Source organism: Rhodamnia argentea, chromosome 8, assembly GCF_020921035.1.
Source record: "Rhodamnia argentea isolate NSW1041297 chromosome 8, ASM2092103v1, whole genome shotgun sequence".
NCBI classification, from domain to species: Eukaryota; Viridiplantae; Streptophyta; class Magnoliopsida; order Myrtales; family Myrtaceae; genus Rhodamnia; species Rhodamnia argentea.
This window is the reverse complement of record NC_063157.1, coordinates 6,469,104-6,494,962: the sequence shown is the minus strand read 5'-3', so window position 1 is coordinate 6,494,962 and position 25,859 is coordinate 6,469,104. Positions and strand designations below refer to the sequence as shown.

Here is a 25,859-nt window from a genome sequence, read left to right as displayed (position 1 = left end):
TGTACTTCAAGTTAGAATTCATCAAAATTGCCAAATTGAACATTTTTCATGAAATTGGTACCGAAAGGGCATTAATTTAAAAAATTAATGTAACCAAGTCCCGAACTTAAAATCTCTAGTTCGTAGAAATAAAAATAGTTTTATCCCACTATTTTATTTAGGTTTCTAATCAACCTACCAAAAATGATTAGTGGCGGCTTCGAAAAAGTTAAAATCTTTTGCAGAATAATCACTTGAACCATAAGTCACGATTTGATAGAACTTGGGAAAGTTCGAGATAGGTTAGTTAATTTAATTAATTGATCTAGTAATCCATTAACCTAAAATTGGAATTCTCGAATTTTAGGTCGCAACAACGATCCGAGTGAATGGATCAGCAACCATCTTGTTCGTAGAAATATATTATAGGATCACTTCCTTTTGCGCTATTACATCTCTAATGAAGTTATTATTTATGTCAATATGCTTTGTCCTACCATGATACTTGAGATCTTTCACATAGGCAATGGCTGCTTGACTATCACAATAAATTGTCACTAATTTTTGAACATCAGTTATTATGATTAAATTTTCAAAGAAACGTTTTAGCCATATTGCTTCTTGCATTGCAGCAGAGCATGCAATAAATTTAGCCTCCATTTTAGATAGAGCTGTGCATGTCTGTTTCTTGCTACTCCAAGAAATGCACATTCATTAAGCAAGAACGCATATCCAAATGTCGACTTGCGCTCATCAAAGTCTCCTCCTCAACCAGCATCGGAGTAACCAATTAAGCATAAATCACCCCCTTGATAACAAAGTCGATAGTTCATTGTGCCTTTCAAGTATATCGGGATCCTCTTGACTGCTTTCCGGTGTTCTTGGCCAGGATTTGACTGGTAGCGACTCACTATCCCTATGGCATGACATATGTCGGGTCGAGTACACATCATAACATACATTAAACTCCCGATAGCACTAGAGTAAGGAACAGTTTCCATTTCTTTCTTTTCTTTTGGAGTCTTAGGACACATCTCAGAACTCAGCCGTTCGCCTTGCATGATAGTGGTATCAATGGGATTACAATGCTGCATATTGAATTGTTCAAGAAGTTTTTCAATATAGGACTCTTGAGATAGAGCAAGAAGGCATTATGAACAATCTCTTTCTACCTTAACTCCCAAAATATAAGCGGCTTCTCCCGTGTCCTTCATTTCAAAAGTGGAGGACAACCATTCTTTTATGGTTACAACTAGACCCTTATCATTCCCAGCTAACAGAGTATCATCCGGATAAAGTGATAAAATCACAAATTTATCCTCAAATCGTTTGACATACACATAGTGATCTTCTTTGACCATCATAAACCCAAAAGAAGTTATGGCTTGATGAAAACGAAGGTACCACTATCTGGATGATTGCTTAAGGCCATATATCGAACGGCATGACATATGTCGGGTCGAGTACACATCATAGCATACATTAAACTCTCGATAGCACTAGAGTAAGGAACAGTTTCCATTTCTTTCTTTCTTTTTTGAAGTCTTAGGACACATCTCAGAACTCAGCCGTTCGCCTTGCATGATAGTGGTATCAATGGGATTACTGCTGCATATTGAATCATTCAAGAAGTTTTTCAATATAGGACTCTTGAGATGGAGCAAGAAGGCATTATGAACAATCTCTTTCTACCTTGACTCCCAAAATATAAGCAGCTTCTCCCGTGTCCCTCATTTCAAAAGTGGAGGACAACCATTCTTTTATGGTTATAACTAGACCTTTATCATTCCCAGCTAACAGAATATCATCCAGATAAAGTGATAAAATCACAAATTTATCCTCAAATCGTTTGACATATACATAGTGATCTTCTTCGACCATCATAAACCCAAAAGAAGTTATGGCTTGATGAAAACGAAGGTACCACTATCTGGATGATTGGTTAAGGCCATATATCGAACGATGAAGCTTGCAAACATTTTGCTCTTGGCCTTTAACTATGAAACCTATCGGTCGCTTCATATAGATTTCTTCATCTAGTTCTCCATTGAGAAATGCTGTCTTTACTTCCATTTGATGTAATTCTAAGTCTAAGTTTGCGACTATAGCTAGGATCGGGCGTATGGAGGCAAACCTTACAACTGGTGAAAAAGTTTCCTCATAGTCTATACCTTCTTATTGAGTATAGCCTTTCGCCACAAGGCGAGTCTTATACTTTTCAACGGATCCATCCGCCCTACGCTTGATCATGAAAATCCATTTATTTCCAATTGCTTTGTGTCGGGGTGGTAGATCAACCAAGTCTCAAATATGGTTTGCTCTCATAGACTCCATTTCATCTTCCAAAGCATTTTTTCATTCTTCCTTATCGGGAGATGAGAAAGCCTCTTCAACTGTCTTAGGCTCTGCATCATCTTGTGAAGCAACCATAAATGCTTCCCCTTCAATCTCAAAATGATAACGAGGACTGCTTGTACGATTACTTTTACGTAATCGAAGTCCTTGTGAATTCAATTTACTAGACGATGCAACACTCCCACTAGGTCGGTATGTTGAGGTAAATCATTATTTTCCTCATCAACATTAGTGGGTGTGTTATCGGGATTTTCCATCTCATATAATAGTAAATCCTTATCAATTTCACCTCTACTAGGAAAATCGTTCTCTAAGAACGTGATATCTCGTGATTCCATTTTAGTCACATTTCCATCAACCTGTTCACCTATGAACATATATCCTTTGAAGTGCTCAGAGTATCTAATAAAGATACATTTCTTCCCTCTATGACCTAATTTTTCATATTTATGGGAAGAGTCATAAACATATCCTGCGCACCCCCAAGGTCGCAGTCTAGTTAAATCTGGTTTTCTACTAGTCCATAATTCATAAGGAGTGGAAGTGACCGACTTAGAAGGCCCATGGTAAAGTATATATGCGGTAGTTAATAACGCATCTCTCCAAAAAGAGATCGGTAAATTTGCTCATGCCATCAAAGACCTAACAATTTCTAATGGGGTTCTATTCCTTCTCTCAGCAACCTCATTTTGTTGGGGGGTATAAGGAATAGTCAATTTCCTTTTGATACCTTTTTCATCACAAAGAGACTTGAATTGCTCAGATAGTACTCATGTCCGCGATCGATTCTTAATATTTTTATTGTTTTGTTTAACTAATTCTCTACTAAACTCATATATTGTCTAAAGCAATCTAATGCTTCTGATTTATGAGAGATTAGAAAAACATAATTGAAGCACGTGAAGTCATCTACAAATGTAATGAAATATGAGGCTCCATGCCTCACCCTCACATTCAATGGACCACAAATATCAGAACGTACTAATTGCAATGGAAATTCAGCTCTGATTCCTTTACCAAATGATTTTCTAGTTGTTTTTCCGCTAGACAATGTTCAATTGTGGGTAAATTGATATTAGCAATGATCCTAAAAGGCCTTCTCTAACTAATCTTTTCATTTTATCTAACCCAATGTGACCCAGTCTAGCATGCTAAACATTTATATTAATATTCACATTTTGAGAAGATACAATTAAAGAAAAAAAATCATTTACATTAACATTGTACATATTGTTGTTAATAGAGAAAAGTACACTAGAAGTGCTATAACTTTTGTACGGCGTTCACTTGAGTGCCATAACTTTCAAAACGTTCACTTAAGTGCCATAACTTTCAAAAATCGTTCACTTGAGTGTCATGTTGACATGGATGCCGGAAAAGCTGATGTGGCAGCCGGAAAGCTGAAATGGCACGCCGAAAAAGTTACCGTAGCACGCCGGAAAGCTAACATGGCACGCCGGAAAGGTTCTTGTAGCACTCAAGTGAACGATTTTTAAAAGTTATGGCACTTAAGTGAACGTTTTAAAAGTTATGGCACTCAAATGAACGCCGTACACAAGTTATGACATTTTTAGTGTACTTTTCCCGTTGTTAATGTCTAATACCATAAAACCAATTAGTACATAACCAGAACCATAATAAGCTATTCCAAATTTAATGTCAACACAATCGCCATGAAAATTTAAAACATAACCTAAGCCTAGAAGAACAACTATAGAGATCAAATTTCGCCGAATATCGGGAGCATAGAGGACATCATGTAGAAACAGACTTCGATCACCACGTAAATTTAATTTACATATGCCAACATCATTCACTTCAATTGTGGAATTATTTCCAACATATATCCATCTTTTTTCCTGGCGATATCTGACGATTCTCCACAAATGCTCCTCGGTCTCTAGCTACATGGTATGTGGCTCCTGAGTCTATAGTCCACATAGGATGTGATTTAGCAAGGATTGCAATGTTAGAAACAAAAGAATTACTTAAAGTAGTGGAGTAATCAGTTACCTTCTTTGGCTCAGAGCATTCACGAGTGAACCGACCCATCTTGCCACAATTGTAACGGATCATTTTGACCGTGTCCTTCTTTCTACGATACTTCTTTTCTTAGAGGGTTTTGACTCTTTTGGATGCCCGATCGGTCTCCTTACCTTTGTTGTTGAACTTATAGTTCTTTTTGCGATTAAAACTCGAAGCTTTGCATGAACTAGTTTCAACAACATAAGCATGCGTAGAAGATTTAGCAGCCTCTAGATGCTCATTCTCTAACTCTAAATGACGCGTTAGATAATCAAAAGTTGTGATATTCTCATTATGTGTCATATTTGTCGCGACCCTCCTCCGAGCGGAACGAAGTTGAGCGAAGGTTAACGAGCCGATCCTTCAGATCCGGTTGGCAACAGATCTTTAAGAACGCGGGTCTCTCCCAAGATCCATTACTCGAATCTCGATGTGAAGAAAATTTTATCGGGGTTGACCTTAGTGTGGTCGGGTGACATGTGCGTAGTGTACATGTATATGGAGTCGCCACCGATCAATTATTGGAGGGTATGATCGGAAACCCTACCGAGCAATCGAGAGAAACCGTTCGGTTCTACGAAAACCAGAGATTTGGGTCCGGGGACTTGGTTACGCCGAGATTTACATCAACGCCCTTTTGATTACCGAGGTTGAATGATTTTCTAACCTAAGAATTCATGCAGATGAAATTTTGGGTGAGATAGGCCCTAACGATTTAAGGTATCATGCGGACGGGAATTTTCTACCCTAGCAATCACAATCAGAAAATTTAATGCGCAATCAAGATAATCACAGCCAAATCAAACAATCAATCAAGTAGGCAAGCCTAATACGGCCCTATCGACCCATAGAAATACCAATTTTAGGTTCCGGGGTGGTTCGGGAAAATTTGGGACGGAAGGACCAGGGGGTAGAATGGTCATTTTTGGGGGTCGAGACCCGAAAATCACAAAATTGGGGTCAGACCAATTGAATGTGGCCGTTTCCCATTTTTTATGATTTTTTTAGAATTTTTCTATTTTTTCTATTTTTTGAATTTTTTATTTATTTTCTAAAGGTCGGGAATTTTCCGGATCGAGGTGAATCGACCCTCAAAACTTCAAAATTTCTCGATCCAGACTATAAGAGTCCCGAATCGACCTAAACATTTTTAGAAATTTTTTGGGAAAATCAGGGAATTTTTATGAATTTTCTATGAATTTTTTGAAATTTTTTTATTTTTTATGTATTTTTTATTACTATTCCGGACAGGGTCAACCCGGTCAACCCGGTCTGAACCCACTTGCGAATCACTCGGTAACAAAATGGCACCGTTCCTATTTTCCTATTTATTTTTGATTTTCCAAACTATTTTCTAATATTCAGAATATATATACAAAAATGAATGGACGGTCGAGATCAATTTGAGAATTAATCTCGGCCGTCGACTCGATCAGGATAAAACGACGCTGCATCGGACTCGCCTTACAAAAACGACGCCGCATCTAATATTTCACGGACGGCCACGATTTGATCCTTAGACGTGATCTAGGCCGTCGACTCCATTCTAGCTTGAAACGACGACATATCCGGCCTTCATTCCTAAACGGCGTCGCACCTATTAAACAAACGAACGGCCGTGATGTCTTCTAGATCTAATCTAAGCCGTCCATCTCGCCTAGACTAAAACGACACCACATAGCTTAAATGCACGGACGGCCACGATTTAAACTAAACTCGATCCGGGCCGTCCATTCTATCTAAAGCCTAAACGACGCCACACCCCCTACACAGAACGGCACCGTTTCTGAATTATTCGATTTTCTATCTATTAAAACGAATTTTTGAAAATACAAAATAAAGATCCAACAGTCCGGAATCAAACCTATCGATTTATCGCGACCGTTGGATCGAGTTCAAGTCGGCTCGCTCGCACCAACGGCCGAGGCGACTCGGACATGAGCTGGACCAACCAGAGCTCGACACCTAGGCATGTTGACCATTTGACCACGTCACGTCGTCATCGTCTTCAACCTCGCGACGACGCGATGAACGGCCGAGGCTTCCCGGCGAGATCCAACGGTGAAACCTCGGCCGTTTGACCCCAAACCTAAACCAATCTACTCATCTCGACCTCCAAACTAACATATCCAAAAATCAAGCTATTTCATCCGCTAAATCTCGAGTAATGAGCTTCGCACGTAACGACATTGCAGAACTCAATCACACATCACATAGCATAACTATCAATTTCAAGCTTCAAAAACACTTAAATCAAGTTTAGAACACTTACCTCGGGCTCCAATTGAGCCCGCAGTGGCTTGAATAGCCTAGTCGAAGTCCGACCGGGCCACGACCGGTTGTAGGTTAGACTCGAAGTTTTCGAACGAGATTGATGCCAAACAAAGATGCGAACCGAGTCGGTGATGCTCGGGGATCAAAATGCACACGATAATTGAAATGATTATGCTCGTGGAGGCGTGATACCATGAATGCACAGAGAGAGGATCGAGAAGGCGACTCACCGTTTCTTGAGATCTCGGGTCAATTGATCGAGTGCGATCGCTTCTCCAAGGTAGCGGGAAGCTTACGGAAGTGAATCGGCGCTCCAATTTGGCTTGAACCGGCCGGTCGAGCGACTTGCACTCTGAGCTTGAAGCTCCGGCGATGGCGTTGCGCGAGAGCTCACTTCTCTCCCAAACTCACTCTCTCTATTCCGTTGAACTTGGCGAGCACGAATGAGCCTCTCTTCCCCCTCGAATCTTCTCCAAGCTTTTATACTCGTTTTTGAAAAAAAGGCGCGCACGGGCAAAGCTTCGCCGACTCACTTCGCACATGCCCACGCATGCGAAGTGAGCCGGACGGAGACCGGAACGGAATAGGATTCCGTCTAGCTCCGTTTGGCACTCCGGCAATGCCAATTGAGCACAAATTGCACTTGGTTTGCAAAATGTTGACTTTTTGTGCCGCCGTGACTTTGACTGGCTCGTCGTAGCTCCTCCGGCGATCATTGTCCTCGAAGTTGAGCTCAATCAACGCGTAATTACTCGAGAAACAAAACGCCCGTGTCAATTGATCCGATTATCGCCCATTGCCTTGTCAATTTGCTCGTCAAAATTCATCCTGGTACTGTTCATATGCGCGGGCGTTACGAGGAAGACGATCCACTGTTCGGGACCGGTTCATCCGATCTAACCGGCGGTCAGACCGGTGCGAACCGATTCAGACTTAGAATTTTCGAAATTAATCAAAATTCGTGGGGAATTTTTGAAATTAAACCTCAAAATTGAACTTAGGGGCTTGAATATTATCTAGAAACGTAATTTTGCCCAAAAGTTCTCATCAATTTCAACAAAACCCCAAATTTTTCTAAATTCCCAAATTGGGGAAAACCTCAATTGAGTGTCAATTTGATCAAATTGGATCAAACCACCTATGCCAATCGATTCAGAATGTATGAAAACCTAGGGCGCCAGTCCAATTTTGCCACGAAAGTCCCTCAATTAGAAGTAATTTCAAAAATTAGAAAGTTGAAGGACTAAATTGCAAGAATTTTAGGAGTTTTTGCCCAATTTGTGCAATTCGTGCAATTGAAGGTGCAATTGATCAAATTGAAGTTTGAAAGGACTACAATTGAATGTCTAGACTCTAAATGTGCAAAAATTGCAAGTAAAACGACTCAATTTGTATTTTTTGAGCAAATTCAATTCTAGGCATTATGAAGAAACACCCAAAATTGAACTCGATTTTTGATTTTTCTTGAGACCAATATGAAAATGGAATTAAAATAAAAATATTGGACATTTTTCTGTATTTTTTTGACCTCGAGAAGTATTTTTTATGAATTTTCTAAGATTTTCCTATTTTTCGAAAATATTAAAATAATGTGAAAAATATGAAAAAATATTTTTTGTTCAAAATTGGTTCCTTATGCTTGGCCAAGGCTACCAAACTTGATTTTTCAATTTTTTTTTATTTTTTATGAATTTTTGAGAACTTTTAGAAAATAAAACTAAGGAAAAATTGATTAAAAATCGAGTGTCAACAATATTGATTTTCATATGCTCCCAACTTTCGGGAAGAGACCTAATAACAACCTGAACTTTTTGTTCATCGGTTAGGGTATGACCTGTTGTCTTGAGCTCTCGTATCATGTTTGACATCTCCCGAAGGTGTTGCCTCATATTTTGATTTTGGCGCTTTCGAAAGGTGTCAAACTTGATAGTGAGCCACCTTAATTTAGTAGCAGATGTACCCCCAAACTTTTCTTTCGGAACAGTCCAAAGATCTTGAGCATTCTCAAGTCCTTCAAACTCACATATGAGATCGTCCTACATACAGCTCAGCAACGTGATGCAAGCAATGCTATTTTTCTTTTCCCAAGCTTGATAAGCTTCTATATCTCTTCCGTGTTGAGCAGAATTTCCTTGGTCGAGTTGATCCATGGTATGGTTGAAGGTTTCCAAAACCTCTTGTTCTTAAAGGATGTACTGAACCTTTCGGTGCCAAATGTCATAATTATCACCGTTCAGTTTTTCACCCTTATTGAGGTCAATCACAATGGTCTTAGATGCAAAAGCCATAGTTAATGTCAATTCTATATTGATAGAATAAGCGCAGAATTAATACTAGCACATCTTTCACATTAACACATATAATTAATTTTGTAACAAAGAGCAACCTAAATAAATGATAATTCGACAAAAGACACTGAAACGAAAGTTCAATATGTTCCCAATCGGCTTCTGTGTATTGTCTCACTATCATGCATTTAGTTCAATTCGCCCAAAATTTATGTTCTAGGTGAGAATTCCATCGAATTCTACCAATCTACAAATTCCCACTGGAAAAAATAATCAAGACACATGATCCATTGATCATTTATCTCTTAATCATATAGGCATAGCATAATACATGCAATTCACGCATTGATCATAATTGAACGCAAAATGTAAGAAAACATAATCTCCTACCATTGTTCGAGTTTGCTTTGAATTCTAATTACAAGCACGTAAACTCTTATACATACCCTCTATGTACCATGCAATAAATTATCATAAAGTGGTGATTTACATGTAAGCAATATTCTGCATTTTCAAAACCACATGAAAAAATAAATAAAAATGCAAAAATACCCAAAAATTACGTGCGTTTAGGGTTTCATATGCATTTTTATAACTTTAAAAATATCAAATATGTAAAATAAATATATCACAATATAGACCTTTTCAATACGAACACGCAAGTACCAAGAACGCCCCGATCGGAGTTCGTATGTGCTCACACGCGCTTTTTAAAAATTGGTGCATGCGCGGTGGTCAATGGTCAACATTTGGCCGATAGACAGTCAATCGAGTCAAAAACAGGTCGGTTCAAACGGTTCGAGTCGAATCAGGGCAAAGTCAACGGTTCGATTCGAATCCCGACCGGTCAAGGGAAACCAAGTTTAACCAAGGGGTCGGGCCAGAACCGGGTTGAGCAAAACAGTGCAGGCTGGTCTGTCGCGCCATTTTAGTAGCGCATGAATCTCACGCGCGAGATGCCGTCACGCTCATGGAGGTGTGTCACCACTTCCGACGGCCGTTCAAGGCATGCGACCACTCGTTTTTCTCGTGTCGACGAGACGAGTCCGATGATATGATCAAAATTAACTTTTATTTGATAAAATTTCGCGCACATGCGACGTTTCGCTGCGACACTCGGCGGCCGATGCTGTAGGAGCGCGTGCGGCTTCATACGACCTCCTCCGGAGTCATGCGACCATTGTTTTTCTCGTCTCGACGAGACGAGTCTAACTATGTGTTCAAAAGTGCTTTTCGTCAAATGAATAATTTGCAAAGTACACCAAACATAATGGTCCACAACCCTAGACTTGCCTTGATACCCCGTTCGTATTCGACGATTTATTCAAAAATTAGCATAGTAATCAAGCCAAAACACGACAGAAACAAGGTATGGATTTTAACTTGGGCTCTAATACGAATGTTGGATTTTAACATCAAGAAATTCTACTAACCACTATCGATGTTTCGTTGTGGAATTTGCCCAAGAACTTCGTTGAATCTCCGATGCATGCGGAAAGTATTCTTATTTCACAACGTAAATGTAAATCGATCCTCAAAGTAACTATTTTTTTGCCTTTAGTGGGAGTGTTTGTTCTTGAGAGTGCAGTAGGAAGAACGTATGTTAGTTTTCTGTACGAACGTTCATTTTCTCTCATACCCTTTCAAAGTTATCTATCCCTATTATAGATAAAAAGGTGTCCATTCGAAAAGCACCTCTTCGTGGGGTCCTCTCAAACACACCTCTTCATGTACATATCAAACACACCTCTTCATGGGCGTATTATTATAAATTTAGTCAAACAAATCATCTTCTTCTTCGTCATCAACCTCTGCGTCTACGTCTTCATTGACGGAAGAATTCCAGCTGAGAAAAATATGCCCCTGCTTCCGCGCCTCTCTCTCTCTCTCTCTCTCTCTCTCTCTCTCTCTCTTTGAAAGCTTATTTTTTAAATTATTTTAAGTTAAAATTATGTTAAAAATTAGAATTGGACCGAAACAGCGTAGCCACGTAGGAGAGTGAAAATATTAAAAAATCGCGTCGGCATATTCCATTAGTTAAAGTGGATGGAGTTAACAGAAAGACTCAATTGTACCAAATTGATAAGTGTTAGGAATTGTTGTATTTTGTTCAAGTTTTAGGACTCAATTATACTTTTATTATAATTTTAGGACTTATAGTGAACATATCCCAAAAATCAACTTTTACTTTGAGTCCCAAATGTGTCCCATTAACCAACCATCCTAAATCACCTCCTTAAGTGGCATTTTCACGTCGTTGCTATACTTTTCATCTCTCGTGCTCGGAGAGTTTGCCTTCGAGAAACTCAAACAACTCGTGCTAGGGAGTTTTCAATCTCTCGATTGTCAAAGAAAAAATTTGAAATGGAGGATTAATTTAAGTATATTTGCGGCTCAAGTAAAAATTAGTGATTTGTTATGAAAAAGAAAAATTTTATGATAGAATTGAGATTGGACGGTAGAATTGAAATATGACCTAAAATTGAGAATTTTTATGGGATAAAAAAAGTTTAGAGTAAAATTGCGACCGTAAACAAAATTAAGATAAAATTGGATTGTGCTTAATTTGTTTAGGATATTAGGCCGTTACTTTATCGGGAGCCTTCATCGGACGGTTCGCAATGCACCGCGATCCGGTCCTAGAGTAATCCCCATCTGCCGAGTTTTCACTGACTTTTTCATATTGACGATACCACGTGGCGCGATGGCTTGACTGAACCGTCCTAATCTCTTCCTCTCCCACCTCTTAAAATCTCCCAAACCCGGCACGCATCATCTCTTCAAACCCCTAGAGTCCATCGATTACATTACATCTCCTTCAAATCTGCCCCTTTCTCTTTCAGGCAATACCACGAACATCTCGCGAGCAAGACCCGTTTCGCCATCCTATGCAATAATGGCGACCCAGAACGACACGCCCAAATCCGGTTCCGGAACCAAAGGCGAAGCCCCGCCGCCGCAGTACAGCAAAGTGGCCCTGATCATCGGCATTGCCGGCCAGGTCGGGTCGTACCTCAGCGAGTTCTTGCTTGACAAAGGATACGAGGTCTACGGCATGAGCGTTCGCTCCTCCAACTTCAACACCCAACGGGTCGACCACATCTACATCAACCCCCGCAACAACGCCCACAATGTCCGGATGAAGCTTCGCTGCTCTATTCTCACCGACTCCTCTCTCTGCCTCCGCCGCTGGATTGACGCGATCTCCCCCGACGAGGTCTACAATCTCGCCGACCAGTACGAGGTGGCGGTCTCTCTCGAGACCCCTGAATACCCCGATATTGTCGCCACGGTTGCCTTCCGGCTTCTTGAGGCCGTGCGTTCCCACGTCTCCGTTACCGGCCGCAGTCACATCCGCTACTTCCAGTCTGGGTCTTCAGAGGTGTTCGGACCGCAGTCTGACAAATCTGGGTATTTGAGGATGAACGAGAAATCCCAGTTCCACCCTTGGTCCCTCTACGGCGTGTCCAAGTGCGCTGCGCACTGGTACACTGTGTACTACCGCGAGGCCCACGGGCTGTTCGCGTGCAACGGGATCCTGTTCAACCCCGAGTCCCCGAGGCAGGACTGGAACTTCGTGACCCGGAAGATAACGAGGGCTGTGGGGCGGATCAAGATGGGGCTACAGAGCAAGTTGTTCCTGGGGAATCTGTTGGCCTCCCGGGACTGGGGTTTCGCTGGGGACTACATGGAGGCGATGTGGATGATGCTGCAGCAAGGAAAACCTGACGACTACGTGGTCGGGATGGGGGAGTCGCACACGGTGGACGAGATTATGATGACGGCGTTTGAGTATGTGGGGCTGGAATGGCGGGACTATGTGGTTTATGATAATGAGATACCGCTCAGGCCGGCGGGGGTCGACCAGTTGAGGGGAGATGCAACTAAGGCCAAGGAGGTGTTGGGTTGGAAGGCCAAGGTTGGGTTCGAGAAGTTGGTGGAGATGATGGTGGACGAGGATATTGAATTGGCTAAGAGAGAGAAGGTTCTTGTTGACACTGGGTACATTGATGTCTGCAACAGCCGGGTATTAGGTACTTCTTATCTCTCGCTGCTCTGTTTGTTAACCCAGTGCTCTTTCTTTGGTTGTTTGTTGGAAGTGTTTGAGATGTTATTGGGATAGATATGAGTTCTTTACCAGTTAAATGTCTGTCTTGTTGGATAGATCAATGAGCTCAAATGTCTGTTGGATTTGTGGTAACTTACCCTATTCATTCGCTTTCATTTGGTACATTTAGATTCTTTCATCTTCCTTGGTTTGCCTCATTTGAAGTTGCTATTACTTTCTTTAGATCTGCTTAAGTTCTGGAGGTAGAGTGCAATATGTTGTGGACAAGAAAGAGAATGGACCAACCTGTTCAATTAGTACGTTTTTAGAGTTTTTCGTCTTCCTTACTGGAATGAGCTGAGAAAGTGTTATGTCATGATAACCTGTAACTTCAAGCTTTGTCTTCCTCGTTCCTAAATTTCTTAGTTACTTCTTGGCCTTTCACCGATTCTTCCTTTTCTGACGAAGAAGTCAAGTTATGCTATGGGGTCTAATTGCACAGATATGCAGTACCTGGAATAGTTTTCATTGGAATGAATCTGATCATATTAACTGTTGGGGACAGTGTAGGAGAAACTACCAATGTGCTCTTGTACTTGGAATAGTTTTTGGCTGGCCTTGATCTATATTTAGTGTCGGGGACAGCAAAATAAAAGATGAATGTGTTCTTGTACTAAAAATCAATGTGACGCGAACGAGAATGCAAAATCCAAAGAAAGGCAACATCAGTGTGTAGCATGACGAGGATTCGCTATATAATCTCACAAACTCTTGCCAATGCTGCAGGTCCTTTTAGGATACGATGCCAGATGAAGAAGACTTACGAGGAAGCCAGGCTTACGCGCTCAAGCTCGGCGAGCTCGATCTCGGCGACATCAGCAAAACTGGATGATCTTTGGTCTCGTCTCCTTGACATAGAGATAGATGATACAAGTATATGATAAATGCTTTGCTTGGGATTCGGACTTATTCGGAGCATGTGGCCATGATTTGAGGAAACATTCATCTGTCAACAACTTTTGGATACTTTGTTGGGATGTTTCTGGTGACAAAAGCGATAAGTTAATCAAGCGGACTCGGATTCTTCTGCACTCTTCTTTAATTCTAACTTCTTGTCGTCGGCTAATGTTGTTCCCAGAAGGGGAAAACAGAAACCGCAATGAACGTTGGGCACGCGTCGTTTGCTTGCTTTGTTTATGATTAGCCCTGACACATCTGCTTGAGGCTGCGTTTGTTGGTATCGTGAACATGGATGAGTTGGATAGAACAGCATGCTCGAGAAGAAGAGTGTGCTTGAACGAGTGACGAAAACGAAGACAAAGATGGAACAGTGAAGACGAAGACGAATGAGCCTTTATTATTTTCAATTTCAAACGTGTGCTAATTGAAGCAATAAATAAGAAGACAAATTTGAGGTGGCAGTGATTCAAGTGAAAAATAATAAAATAAAATAAAATAAAAAGAGAAGTATAAGTTTTCACTTGGACTGATCACGTCACTTAGGTTCTTTTGCGTTTCATAAAATTTGATGGAATCTAATGTATGGTATATAAATGTGGCATTAATGTGTATCGGTTTGGATTTTTTTTTCACAAAAAAAGTCAATACTTATTATTTAGTATTGATTTGGATCTCTTTATTATGGGTGATTCCAATTCAATTTACAATTTTTTATATTAATATATTATACAGAATAAAGCAAACGTTTGATATGCTATGTCCGAGAATATAAATGAACTAGCAAAAATGTTTTCTTTTTTGACGAAATTGTTTAGGTCTAGGTTGTTGCTATTAATGTTGACATATTTTATTGACTCGTTTTTCGAGCAATATAAGAGATTAAAATTATTTCTTTGAAATTATTGAGTTTTTTTGCACAGCAAACGCACCACAAGTCCCAAATTATTATTTTTGAAGAAAAAATTGTTTATTTTTTTAAGCTACTTGAAAAATATGGAAATCCAATGTTGTCTTATCTAAACGAAAGGATCTGAAAAATAAAAATAAAAATAGAAGAATTTGCTTTTAGATTTATTTTTTTTTGGGTAATCTGTAGCGCAAGCATCCACATACAGACAAAAGAGATCATGAATATAAAAACTTTAGGGCAACATTTAAAAAAAAAAAAGCTTCATATCAGTTATCAAAATGATAATAACCATATACTTCAATACAATGAATATATTTATGGAAGTTAATAATATCAATATGATAATAATACCATCTTTTTTTTTCACGTCGAGAAAAGAGTTTATTTATATCATTACCGTAATCAAATCTCGGTATCTTTCACATGTTCAAAATTTCATTTAAATTTCATATCTTGAGTCTTGCTTGTTCTACAATATTCTTTTCCTAAATTACTTTTAAATCTAGGGTTAATACCACGGAAAACCCCAAACGACACACACTGTGATAAATTTATCCGAAACTATTTTTTTGCCAACAAAAAACCCAAACTAGTACACCTATAAGAAATATAACCCTCCATCGGTTTTCGTTAAATTTAACTGTAATGGCACGTGGCGGTTGACGGATATACCAGATTGAGGGTTTTTGCCCTCCGTTTGTCACAGGTTTATCAATTTGGAATTTTTTGTGCTATTAACTTAATTTAACGGAGGGTAAATTTATCACATGTGTATCAGTTTGGGATATTTCGTGGTCAAAAAAATTAATTTAGGATAAATTTATCACAGATATAGCAGTTTAGGATTTTTTGGTGTTTTGAATTAGATTGGATAGCCCGACGGAAAATCAAATTAGTGGTTGTGGAAAGTGGCTAAAGATACTTTCTATGTAGATTGAGGAGAGTCTCTAAGTCCTCGATATCCAATAATAATTCGATGGAAAATTGACTTTTTTACCACCGAATACCCCGATATTGTCGCCCAAAGTTCTTAAGATCTTCCTTTTCCTACACTTTTGCCCACCAAGAAACAAAAAAAGTTACTGGAAACATAATATTATTAAATTCTAGAAAACATGGAAATTCAAATGTCCATTATTATTTGACAAAAAAAAATGTCCATTATTGAAGTTAAAGTCAAATTCCCAGTGTCGCGACCCTCCTCGATCGGAACAGAGGAAGAGGGCTAATGGGTCGCCCTTCCGGCCCAGTTGCGTGTGGACCTTCGGACGCGGGCCTCTCCCAAGGCCCATTACCCAAATCGCGGCGGAGGATAAAAACGTGGTCGACCTTTCGGTGTGGTCTAGTGGCATGTGCTACGTGTGCATGCCTCGGAGTCGCCACCAATCGTTTCGTGGAAGGTACGATTGGAAACCCTATCGAATAGTCGGGAGTTTCTATTCGATTCTACGAGAACCGGAGAAGTGGGTTCGGGGACTTAGTTACGCCAACTATCAGAGTTGACGCCCTTTCGGTACCTAAGTTGACTGAATTTTCTAACCTCGGATTTCATGCATATGAATGGGGTACGAGTCCTAAATCTAGGAGTTCATGCGGATGGGAATGACTATCCTAGCAATCACAATCAATTAAAGTAAATGCGCAAATCAAGGAATCCATAACGTGCGGATAAATCACATCAAATCAGCATGGCATTCCTAGTATAGCCCTATTGGCTTAGAGAAGGGACATTCAAAGCATTGGGGAAGATCGGGAGTGAATTGGAAGCGATTCGCCCATGAGGGGCAAAATCGTAATTTTTAGAAAATCCGGGGACCATTTGCCAAAAAGGGCAAAATCGTCATTTCGAAAAGATCTGGAGTGAGAAATGTTGAAAATAAGATTGGCCACCTATATTGACCCATTTCCTAATTTCCGACATTTTTTGGAATTTTCCGGAATTGTTTATGAATTTTTGGAGACAATTTTCCCTTTGAAGGGTAAAATTGTCATTTTTGGAAAGACCGGGAGGAGAAATCTCAAAAATAGGATTGGCCAGTTGATTGTGGCCATTCCTCAATTTTTGAGAATTTTTGGGAATTTTCTACAATTTTTCCTAATTTTTTTTGGACTTTTAATGATTTTCGAATTTTTTTTTTTTCGGACCGGGTCAACCCGGTCAACGGACCAAGTCAACCCGGTCCACAGACCGGTCCGCCCGGTCCGGACCCACACCCGGACCGAGATTGCCCAAAAACGGCGTCGCTCGGGCTTCGGCGCGCACGGAATTTCAAAAATCCCGCCCAATTCGAACGAAGGTTTAGATTGTGCCACGTGGCGGAAGGACGACGGTCGGATTCGTTGACTGGAATCGACGGCTCAGATTGAATAGAAGCTTAATCTCCACCATTCAAACCGAATACCAAGATTAACGGTCAAGATTGAATAGCGAGATTAATTCTCAACCGTCCGATCTAGCCTTTTTTTAATTTCTGAAAATGATTTTATTTATTACTTGAATTTCCGAAAATTTGATCCAACGATCGGAAAGGTGACGCGTGGCCAAACCTGGGCCACGCGATCACAAAATATTTTTTTTATTTTTTTCGAAAAATGGAATGTATTTAAAAAATGATTTTTATTTTTCAAAAATTCGGGATCCCGACACGTGGCCTATCTTAGGCCGTCGGATCATTTTTATTTCTGTTATAACGAAAATGTCGACGTGGCTGCCACGTGTGTGCCACGTCGGCGCCACATAGACGTTGACCGAGTCAACCGGCGTTGACCGGTCAACGTCTTCGCCCGAGAAGACGACCGGCGCCGGCGAATCTCGCCGGAACTCCATTCCAACTTGCCAACCCTCCCCAAACTTCGCGATTTTCGTTTCAATCTAAACCTCATGTGTTCCACATCAACATATACCTAAAACTTGATGAGATTAACAGCGAAACGGCCTTGAACGAAGCTTGAGAGCTCTCGGCCGTGGCGGACAAACAGTGCATCATCGATCGAAAATCCACTTAGCAAGCTTCAAGAACAAGTTTACAAAGGTCTAGAGAGCTTACCTACGGGCCAGATCGGCCCGTGAAGATCCGTAGAAACCGTGAGACCGAGTTGCGGGTTTCGGTATGCGAAAGACCTGGAGGTCGACTCGGTATTTTTTGGTGCAGAAATCATATGAATCAAGCACAAGAAAGCGAAGGAGAGGGCATAAGAACCAACAAAAAGCAAGAATCTCGAAGAAACAACGACACATTCGAGCTAGGTAGTCGGAAATCGAAGCTTCGAAACAACGACGAAGCTTACCTGTTTCGGAGGTTGCGGAAGAGTTGGCTAGGCTTCCCCGATTCCTAGTGTCGAGGTGAAGCTAAAGGAAATGGCGACGTCGCCTAGCGTCGCTTGGATTCTCGTGAGCTCAAGCTCCAAGCTCTCCGGCTGCAGAGCTTCGATCGTCTCCCCAGAACGATTCTCCCCCTCTCCCTTTCTGTTCCTTCCTTTTTTTTTTTTTTGAAATCCCCTCCTCCCCTTTTTTGCGAGCACGAGTCTTTTTTGTTTTGTTCCACTTTTTCTCTAACCGTCGGCCCTTCCAGAAGCTTCTCCAAGCTTCTTCGCCGAATCTCGCTCAAAAAACCGCCTCTCTCCCTCTATCTTGCGCCGGTGAGGCTATGGGGAAGACAATGAACAGAACCGGGTCTCCGGGTCGGATCCGCCCGACTCGGCGGACCCGGTTCGTGCAATAAATGGCCAAATTGAGCTAGCAATTAGCATTTTTTCATAAAATTGATACCAAAAATCGCTTTCCCATCATGGATTACCTCTGAAAATGAGATTTTCGTGAAAAATACCTCATGAATTGAATAAAAACCCCAAATATTGAGTAGGATCCGAAATTGATTTTTGCAAAATTGGAGTCCTTAATGAAAGAATTAACCTCAATTGAGCCTACCATTAGATTCAGAAGGTCAAAAACTGTAGGCTAGGGGTCATAGGGTTCCATGGGTGCCTCTTAGTGAGATTTAATTTTGAATTTGGCCTTCTAGGGACTAAAATGAAAGAATTTTATGTGCAATTAAGTCCCTAATGCCAAAATTGAGCAAATTAAGGCGTAATTGGACCAGAATGTGAAATGGAATACTAGAGAATCATGTCACAACCTTAATAATGAAGAAAGAAAAATAAAATGACCCCAAATGGTATTTTTATGTCTAATTTGTGGGGTGCATTTGTGAAGGAACACACAAATTCGAAATGGAATTTTCAAATTTTAAGAGGTCAAAATGAAAAGGAAATTAAAAGAAAAGTACTGACTATTTTTCTGTATTTTTGTGACCTCGAATGGTATTGTTCTTGATTTTTTGGGTATTTTCTTATTTTCTGAAAAATATCAAAAAATGCGAAAAATATGAAAAATTATTTTTTGATCAAAAATGGTTCCTTGAGCTTGGCCAAGGCTACCAAAGTTGATTTTTCAATTTTCTAATTTTTTGTGAATTTTTTATGAATTTTCAAAAATAAATCGAAACAAAGATGATTAAAAATCAGGTGTCAACACCCGAAAATGGCGAGACTAAATTTAATTATTATATGTGGCCCCTTGTATTTGTAAATATTTTTGAGAAAAACTGTCCAGTCAATCCTAAATCTATATTTCAATGGAAAAAAAATCCTAAATCTATTGTACATTATCAATTTCACCAATTTAGTCCTCAACCTTTTCGCAATATTCCAATACAGTCCTTTAGGCTGATTTTTGCCTAAAATTGGCGACGTGTCGATGTGCCACGCAGGTAGCTCGCAAATGAATGGATTGCCAAGCTAGTGATTTCGGATGAAAATTGGATACCAAGAAAGGAAGCGGAAACAAGCCTGAATCAGAAGCGGGTATGCTAATCCCATATGGCCCTTCTGCGGGCGACTACGAGGGATCCGCCTTTTAGCTTGTGAATTCATTCTTGAGGCTCAACCCTTAAAGCATCAGATATTTTTTATCCACAGGTTCCACAAATATGGCAAGTGGAGAGCATACTAAACCAATCGTCTTGCTAAATTAACAAAAGGATTTCAACTCTTGAAATACTGCTTGAAGAGAAGAAGAGGGATTTTAATGAATCATGGATAGAACATACACACTGATATTTTTGAGGAGGCTAACTTCTGTCTCTATTCGTTACAAAGTGAGCCTTTTATAGGCAGATAGACGATACCTTTTACATTTGGATGCTCTATGATTGAGCTCCATTGACATAAACTAGTGGTTGGTCGACCACAAACAGCAACCCACTACTTTTGACAACTATTACAACAACTTTTGACCGCAAATGATCAATTATTTCATCACACAAGACACACATTATTGACAAGATAGAAAGACTGAGCAGCATGATACGACGTTACATCACGAGGGATAATAATTCGCATCATCACCGTCCGAGCCGTCAGGCCCATCCTTTTGCTGCTTGTAAGCTTTCAATAATTGTCTTTCTTCGTACTCAGAGATTAGCCCGTCGCCTTCCGAATCATTAGGAATGCCACTTGTCTCAAACGGAATATTTGTGGAGCTGGATGGAATATCTCTGGAACTGGATGGGATGTCTTGACTGGAAAGTACTGGTTGAGGAAGATCATAAGGATCTTGAGATAAAGGACCACCCCATGGGTCATACAAGCTCTGCGAATCATCTATGTTCATGGAAGAGTCTGGATGATTTCTTTGGAATTCCTCGAGAGCTTGAAATATGCTGGGATGCGTGCTAGGTCTATCCCATGAGCAACGGGTCGAATAGGGCCAAACTTCTGGAGGGATGACTCTATTTGCTTGACACATAATCCTTTGGAATTCCTTTTATTCATGAGGAATTTCCATAACTGTTTTTGTAAAAGTCCGATGAATTCGAGCGACTTGTTCGCAAAGATCCGGCTTGAAAGTTGAAGTTCTAACTTGTGCTGCATCTGTGCGCCTATCTTCCGTTAGTCCTTTAAAACACCATGGATCGTGAAAGATCACGACCGTGTGTCTTTCCGGTTCTAGTATTCCAACTCTATACTGCATTTTGAAATAATTATTCCAAGCTTGAAGAGGTTGGAACCATGTCGACATGTCCATCGGATACCTTTGATCATGAGTTCTGTAATCTCCGAAAAGAACTTGAGATAAAACCTTGATGATTTTATCCGTAGGAAATTCTATGGCAACATGGCAAAGGTTAAACATGTACCAAAACATCCATTTTAAGCTCTTCTGGAAATTCTTCATTTGGAGACCGACGAAGGGGTTGGATGAAAGGGTAATCATAATCGAGACTTGGTTTTAACATTATTCCACCATAATCTCTAAAGATATGATAGTGGTAATGTCAGAATTGGAGATGAACACTTGCTGAAAACTGATTATTTCGAATCGGGTCGGGGACATCGGGAGAATACTGATGAGAAAGTTTTTGATGTTCTCTCATATTAACCGTACGAAAAGTACTGTCCGAAGGTTGTTTTTGCACATACATGTTAATAGAGGAGGGGAGTTCTTTAGGCCTGGAGAAAAAGTCTACAAGAACATTTTTCTTTCCCGAAATGTGTTTGGCAACGAAAGAATATTTTGAAAACCATTCAGTCCATCTCAAAAGCTGCAGGTGAGGTATTTATTTTTGTTTGAACTTCAGCATTTGGGGAAATGAGGACATGTCCATTTCCATAAGAAAATGGTAACCAATGAGATGAAATTCAAATTTTTTGATGTCATACTTGACTACTAAGATTTCTTTGAAGGTGGAGTGGTAATGCATTAACTAAAGAAAAATGCCGACGTGAATTTTTCTAATATCTTCTCTCTCCTACGTGGCTACGCTATTTCGGCCCAAATCTAATTTTAATATAATTTTAACTTAAAATAATTTTAAAAAATAAGCTTTTAGAGAGAGAGAGAGAGAGAGAGAAAAACGCCGAGCGAAGCATCTTTTTCTCACTTGGAATTCTTCTATCAATGAAGACCTAGACAAAGAGGTTGATGATGAAGAAGAAGATGATTTGTTTGACTAAATTTTTGCAACCCAGTATTTTTTCGAGGACAGCAGATGTGAAAGACGATTCGCAGGTCACTTGTCGATCGAGATTCTAGTGCTAATTTTTCGGGAAAAATTGTGCAAGGTATGAGTCTTCTCACAATGTCCCAATTCATCCCAAGCTTGAGGCCGTGCGATAGTACCAGCCCTTGTAGCCGAACCAGGAAAGTCCACAAGGTCGTGCTCTTTTTGGCCCCGTACTACATATCCATCGGTACCGGGGGCCGCAAGCCAAGCCTGGAGAGCTTCAAGGCCGACCAATTCGACAACAGCCAAGCTAAAGACGGAAGAAGAAGATTTCCTACTTCAATTGGTGGAACTTAGCGCTTTGCAGCGGCCTCTTGCTGGGAGTGACGATCATAGTCTTTGTACAAGACAATGTGAGCAGGGGTGTCGTGGATCTTGTTCTTGCCATCACGATCGGGGCTTTCTATGTCGAGAGGTCCTATTATCGGTACCGAGCTCTCGAAGGAAGCCCGCTCACGTCGTTACTATGGATTTTAGTAGCGGCAATCCAAAAGCAAAACCTGCCTCGTCCTTCGAGTCCCGACTCACTCTTCAAAGCCCGGACATCGGACGGTTCTCACAAAAAACTCCTTCACCACACAAATCGATTTAGGTATGCAACAAAAATCAAGTCAATCTTGTTAGGATCCGACGCACAATCACAACGAAGTAAAGCACAAAACAAGAAAGAAAAATTGATTTCACCCTTAAATTACGGCTACATCCAGTAGAATATTTCACTATAATTAGCATAGCGTATTTCTCGTTACATCACTCAATTTACTATTATTAGCGCATCGCACTTCTCGTTACATCACTTAATTACAAGCGAAAAAGAGTATGTATAGCAGTAGTTATTCTTGAGTTCAAGCACAAACTACTAATAAAAAAATATGGATTTAAATAGTAAAAGCCCAGGGGGCATTGCCTTCTTGAGACCCCGCCGGGAGTGGCTCTCCCGGACCCCACCTGCTCGGCGTGGAGAGAGACCATGTGCTTTTCTCTCAAAGAGGAGTTTGAACTATTAGATATATTGTATATATTAAAGTTCGGCTCTGCCCTTTCTTGTGATAGAACATATAGGCTTTTCTTCTTTCCCTTTTGTTCCACATAGGAAAAGTACTAAACTCTTCACCTTTTCCAAGCCTATATAAATGCTTCTATTGTACATTGTTTTACATACTATTCATTAGAGAACAAATACCATTTTCTCTTAATCATTCTTTCTTATCATGTTATCAAAGCCAAGTTCATTGTCTTAGAAGTATGCTCTGCGGTTGCCATAAATTGGAACTTCCGCATCGAAAATCAAGACAATGAGCTCATCTTTTTAGAAGTATGCTCTGTGGTTGCCATAAATTGGAACTTCCGCATCAGAAATCAAGACAATGAGCTCATCTTTTTAGAAGTATGCTCTGTGGTTGCCATAAATTGGATCTTCTACATAAAAAAATTTAAACAATGAGTTGGGGCTAGATTATCAATCCTAGGGCTTTTGAGCCACCACTCTTGCTTACCTTAGCCAAGCGTCCCCGAAAATGTTTTTTCGCTCGTCCTCTTCATTGCACCTTCATCTTGCGCCGACCGTCCGACATTGCCTTCATCGCATCGCCTTCACACTCCGTCCAATGTTCTCATCATGGTCAGAACTTCTTGGACTTTGTCTCGATCGATCTTGTCTACTTCGTCTTCCGCCTCAATCTCGCAATTGACCTCGGGTTTTGCCTTTATCACCCAAACATTTTCTTGCTTCTGCGTTAAATTACTCGCTCTCGAATCATGGCTGATAGTAGTGATCGCATTGATGTTAAATTGAATGTCTCTAATTATGTTCTTTGGAAACCCTCGGTGATGGCTGCTCTTGTTTATTGTGATTTATATGAGCATGTTGATGGTACTCGTCCTTGTCTTACATATTTGTCTGATACTATTGAGCCCAAACCTAGTGCTACTCAGATTGCTCAATGCGAATATGAAATTAAGGCTTCGCATTTTGCTGATCGAAAAGCATAAGCAATCTTGTTTGGTTCTATTAGCCATGATCTTCGCCCCTAGTTTTCTCAAAATGTTGGTGCGAAACGGTTATGGGATCGGATTGCTAAGATGTTTACATAGACAGGTTCTATTCATATTTATTAGCTTAGGAAGGAACCTCGTCGTGCCATCTAGGGTACACAATCTATTCGTGATTTTTATAACTATATGATGTTTCTTTAGCCCCAACTTGATGTGTTGGCTCGTATAACAAGTTTCACGTGCACTAGTTGCATTGCTTGTGCTACATCCAAGCTTGAAGATCAAAACAAGTATCGTCTCTACGAATTCTTGATGGAACTCTCACCAGATTTTGAGGAAGTTCGCAGTCAAATTCTCTGTCGTTATCCCGCTCCATCTTTCTCCGATGCAGAAAAGGAACTTCAAGCCGAGGAATCTAGATGAGGAATTCTTAGTGCTTCCCCCCTTTTAGATTCCTCTACCGTATTGGCCACTCCACAAGCGGGTTTTCGATCCGGCTCCTCTCGGCGTGGTTTTCAACCTAGTTTCCATTCGACTCCTCCCGAGTGTGGTTCTCAACGTGGTTCCCAGCATTCCTCTACTCCGCGAAGCTCATGTCCTTTTTGTAACTACTGTAAACAAAATGGAAATTTTGAGAATCGATGTTTTCAAAAGTTGCGTGATCTTTCTATACATCATCGCACTCGGTTACACCTGTTACTTCTCCATCGGTGGGCCGTGCCACTTCATCATCATCTTTGGATGATCGTCTTACTGTTATTGAGGCCCAGCTTTCTCGTTTAACTCGGTTTCATCTTGGTTCTTGTACATCTTCCTCTATTGTTATAGTAGCAGCTGCGGAATCCTTAGGTGATAATTCTCGTTGGACTCTCGACTCGGGCGCTACTTATCACATGATGCCTCTGCTCATCATCTCACTTAGCGGATCGCACTCAAAAACCTAGAAGGGTTCCTTGCAGCTGATAAATCCTCTCTTCTTGCCACTATGCAAGGCCACCTTACTATCCCTAAAAAAATTTATGCGCCCCCAATGTATTGCATATACCAAATTTAGCCCTTACTCTCTTATTTGTTGGGCAACTTGCTAATATAGGTTATATTTTGACATTTACTGTTAATTCTTGTATTTTACGGGAGAGTGGCTAGACGATTGGCGGGAGTAGTAGACATGGAGGATTCCATACGATGCAGCATATTTAACTTCCCTCACTTCAACTTGTTGACGCCATCCTCGATCTTATTTGTTGGCACCAGCGTTTGGGTCATACATCTGCATCTCGTTTATCATTTCTGCTTCAACAGGGTATACTTGGGCATGTTTTATCTACCGCTATGCGTCCTTGTACTAGTTGTCCTTTAACTAAACAATCTGCACTTTCCTTTCCTTTTAGCTCTTCTGTTTCTACTGGCTGTTTTGATTTAATTCATTCGGATGTTTGGGGTCCTGTCCTCTGCTCTCTGAAAGTGGTTTTAAGTATTATGTATCTTTCATTGATGATTATTCTCATTATACTTGGGTTTATTTCATGTGTTCTCGTGATAAATTTCTCTCTAACTATAAAAATTTTACAGCAATGATCTCTACTTAAATCTCTAAAACTATTGAAGTTTTTCGTTTTGATTCAAGTGGGGAGTATCTCTCTATAACTTTTCTATCTTTCTTAACTTATGAGGGAATCCTACCTCAGTTGCCTTGTCCTAGTGTCCTTGCTCAAAATGGCCTTGATGAGCAAAAACACCATCATATTCTAGGTACTACTTGTGCTCTCCTATTGTCTCATTCCATTCTCCCCGAATTTTAGTCCGAAGCACTCTCTATTGATGTCTATCTCATAAATTAGCTTCCTTCTCTTGTCCTCTCCAAAGCCATCCCTCACCGACGTCTTTTCTCAAAATCACCCACTTATCACCAATTTCGTGTTTTTGGCCGTACGTGTTATGTGCTTCTTCCTCCTCATGAG

The 25,859-nt window shown here is 40.4% G+C and overlaps 1 protein-coding gene across 1 annotated transcript; it reads left to right on the top strand.

Annotated features, from left to right (window-relative positions):
• The first annotated feature begins 11,713 nt into the window (after positions 1-11,713).
• Positions 11,714-24,321, top strand: LOC115741343 (GDP-mannose 4,6 dehydratase 2-like). The gene is made up of 3 exons (XM_030675224.2): positions 11,714-12,955; positions 22,054-22,056; positions 24,227-24,321. The coding sequence occupies exons 1-3, from the start codon at positions 11,818-11,820 to the stop codon at positions 24,319-24,321; spliced, it is 1,236 nt and encodes a 411-aa protein (XP_030531084.2). The 5' UTR covers positions 11,714-11,817.
• Positions 24,322-25,859: the final 1,538 nt, after the last annotated feature.

Excerpts from the sequence above, each read along its gene's own strand:
- LOC115741343 (XM_030675224.2), top strand. The coding sequence starts at position 11,818 with ATGGCGACCCAGAACGACACGCCCAAATCCGGTTCCGGAACCAAAGGC.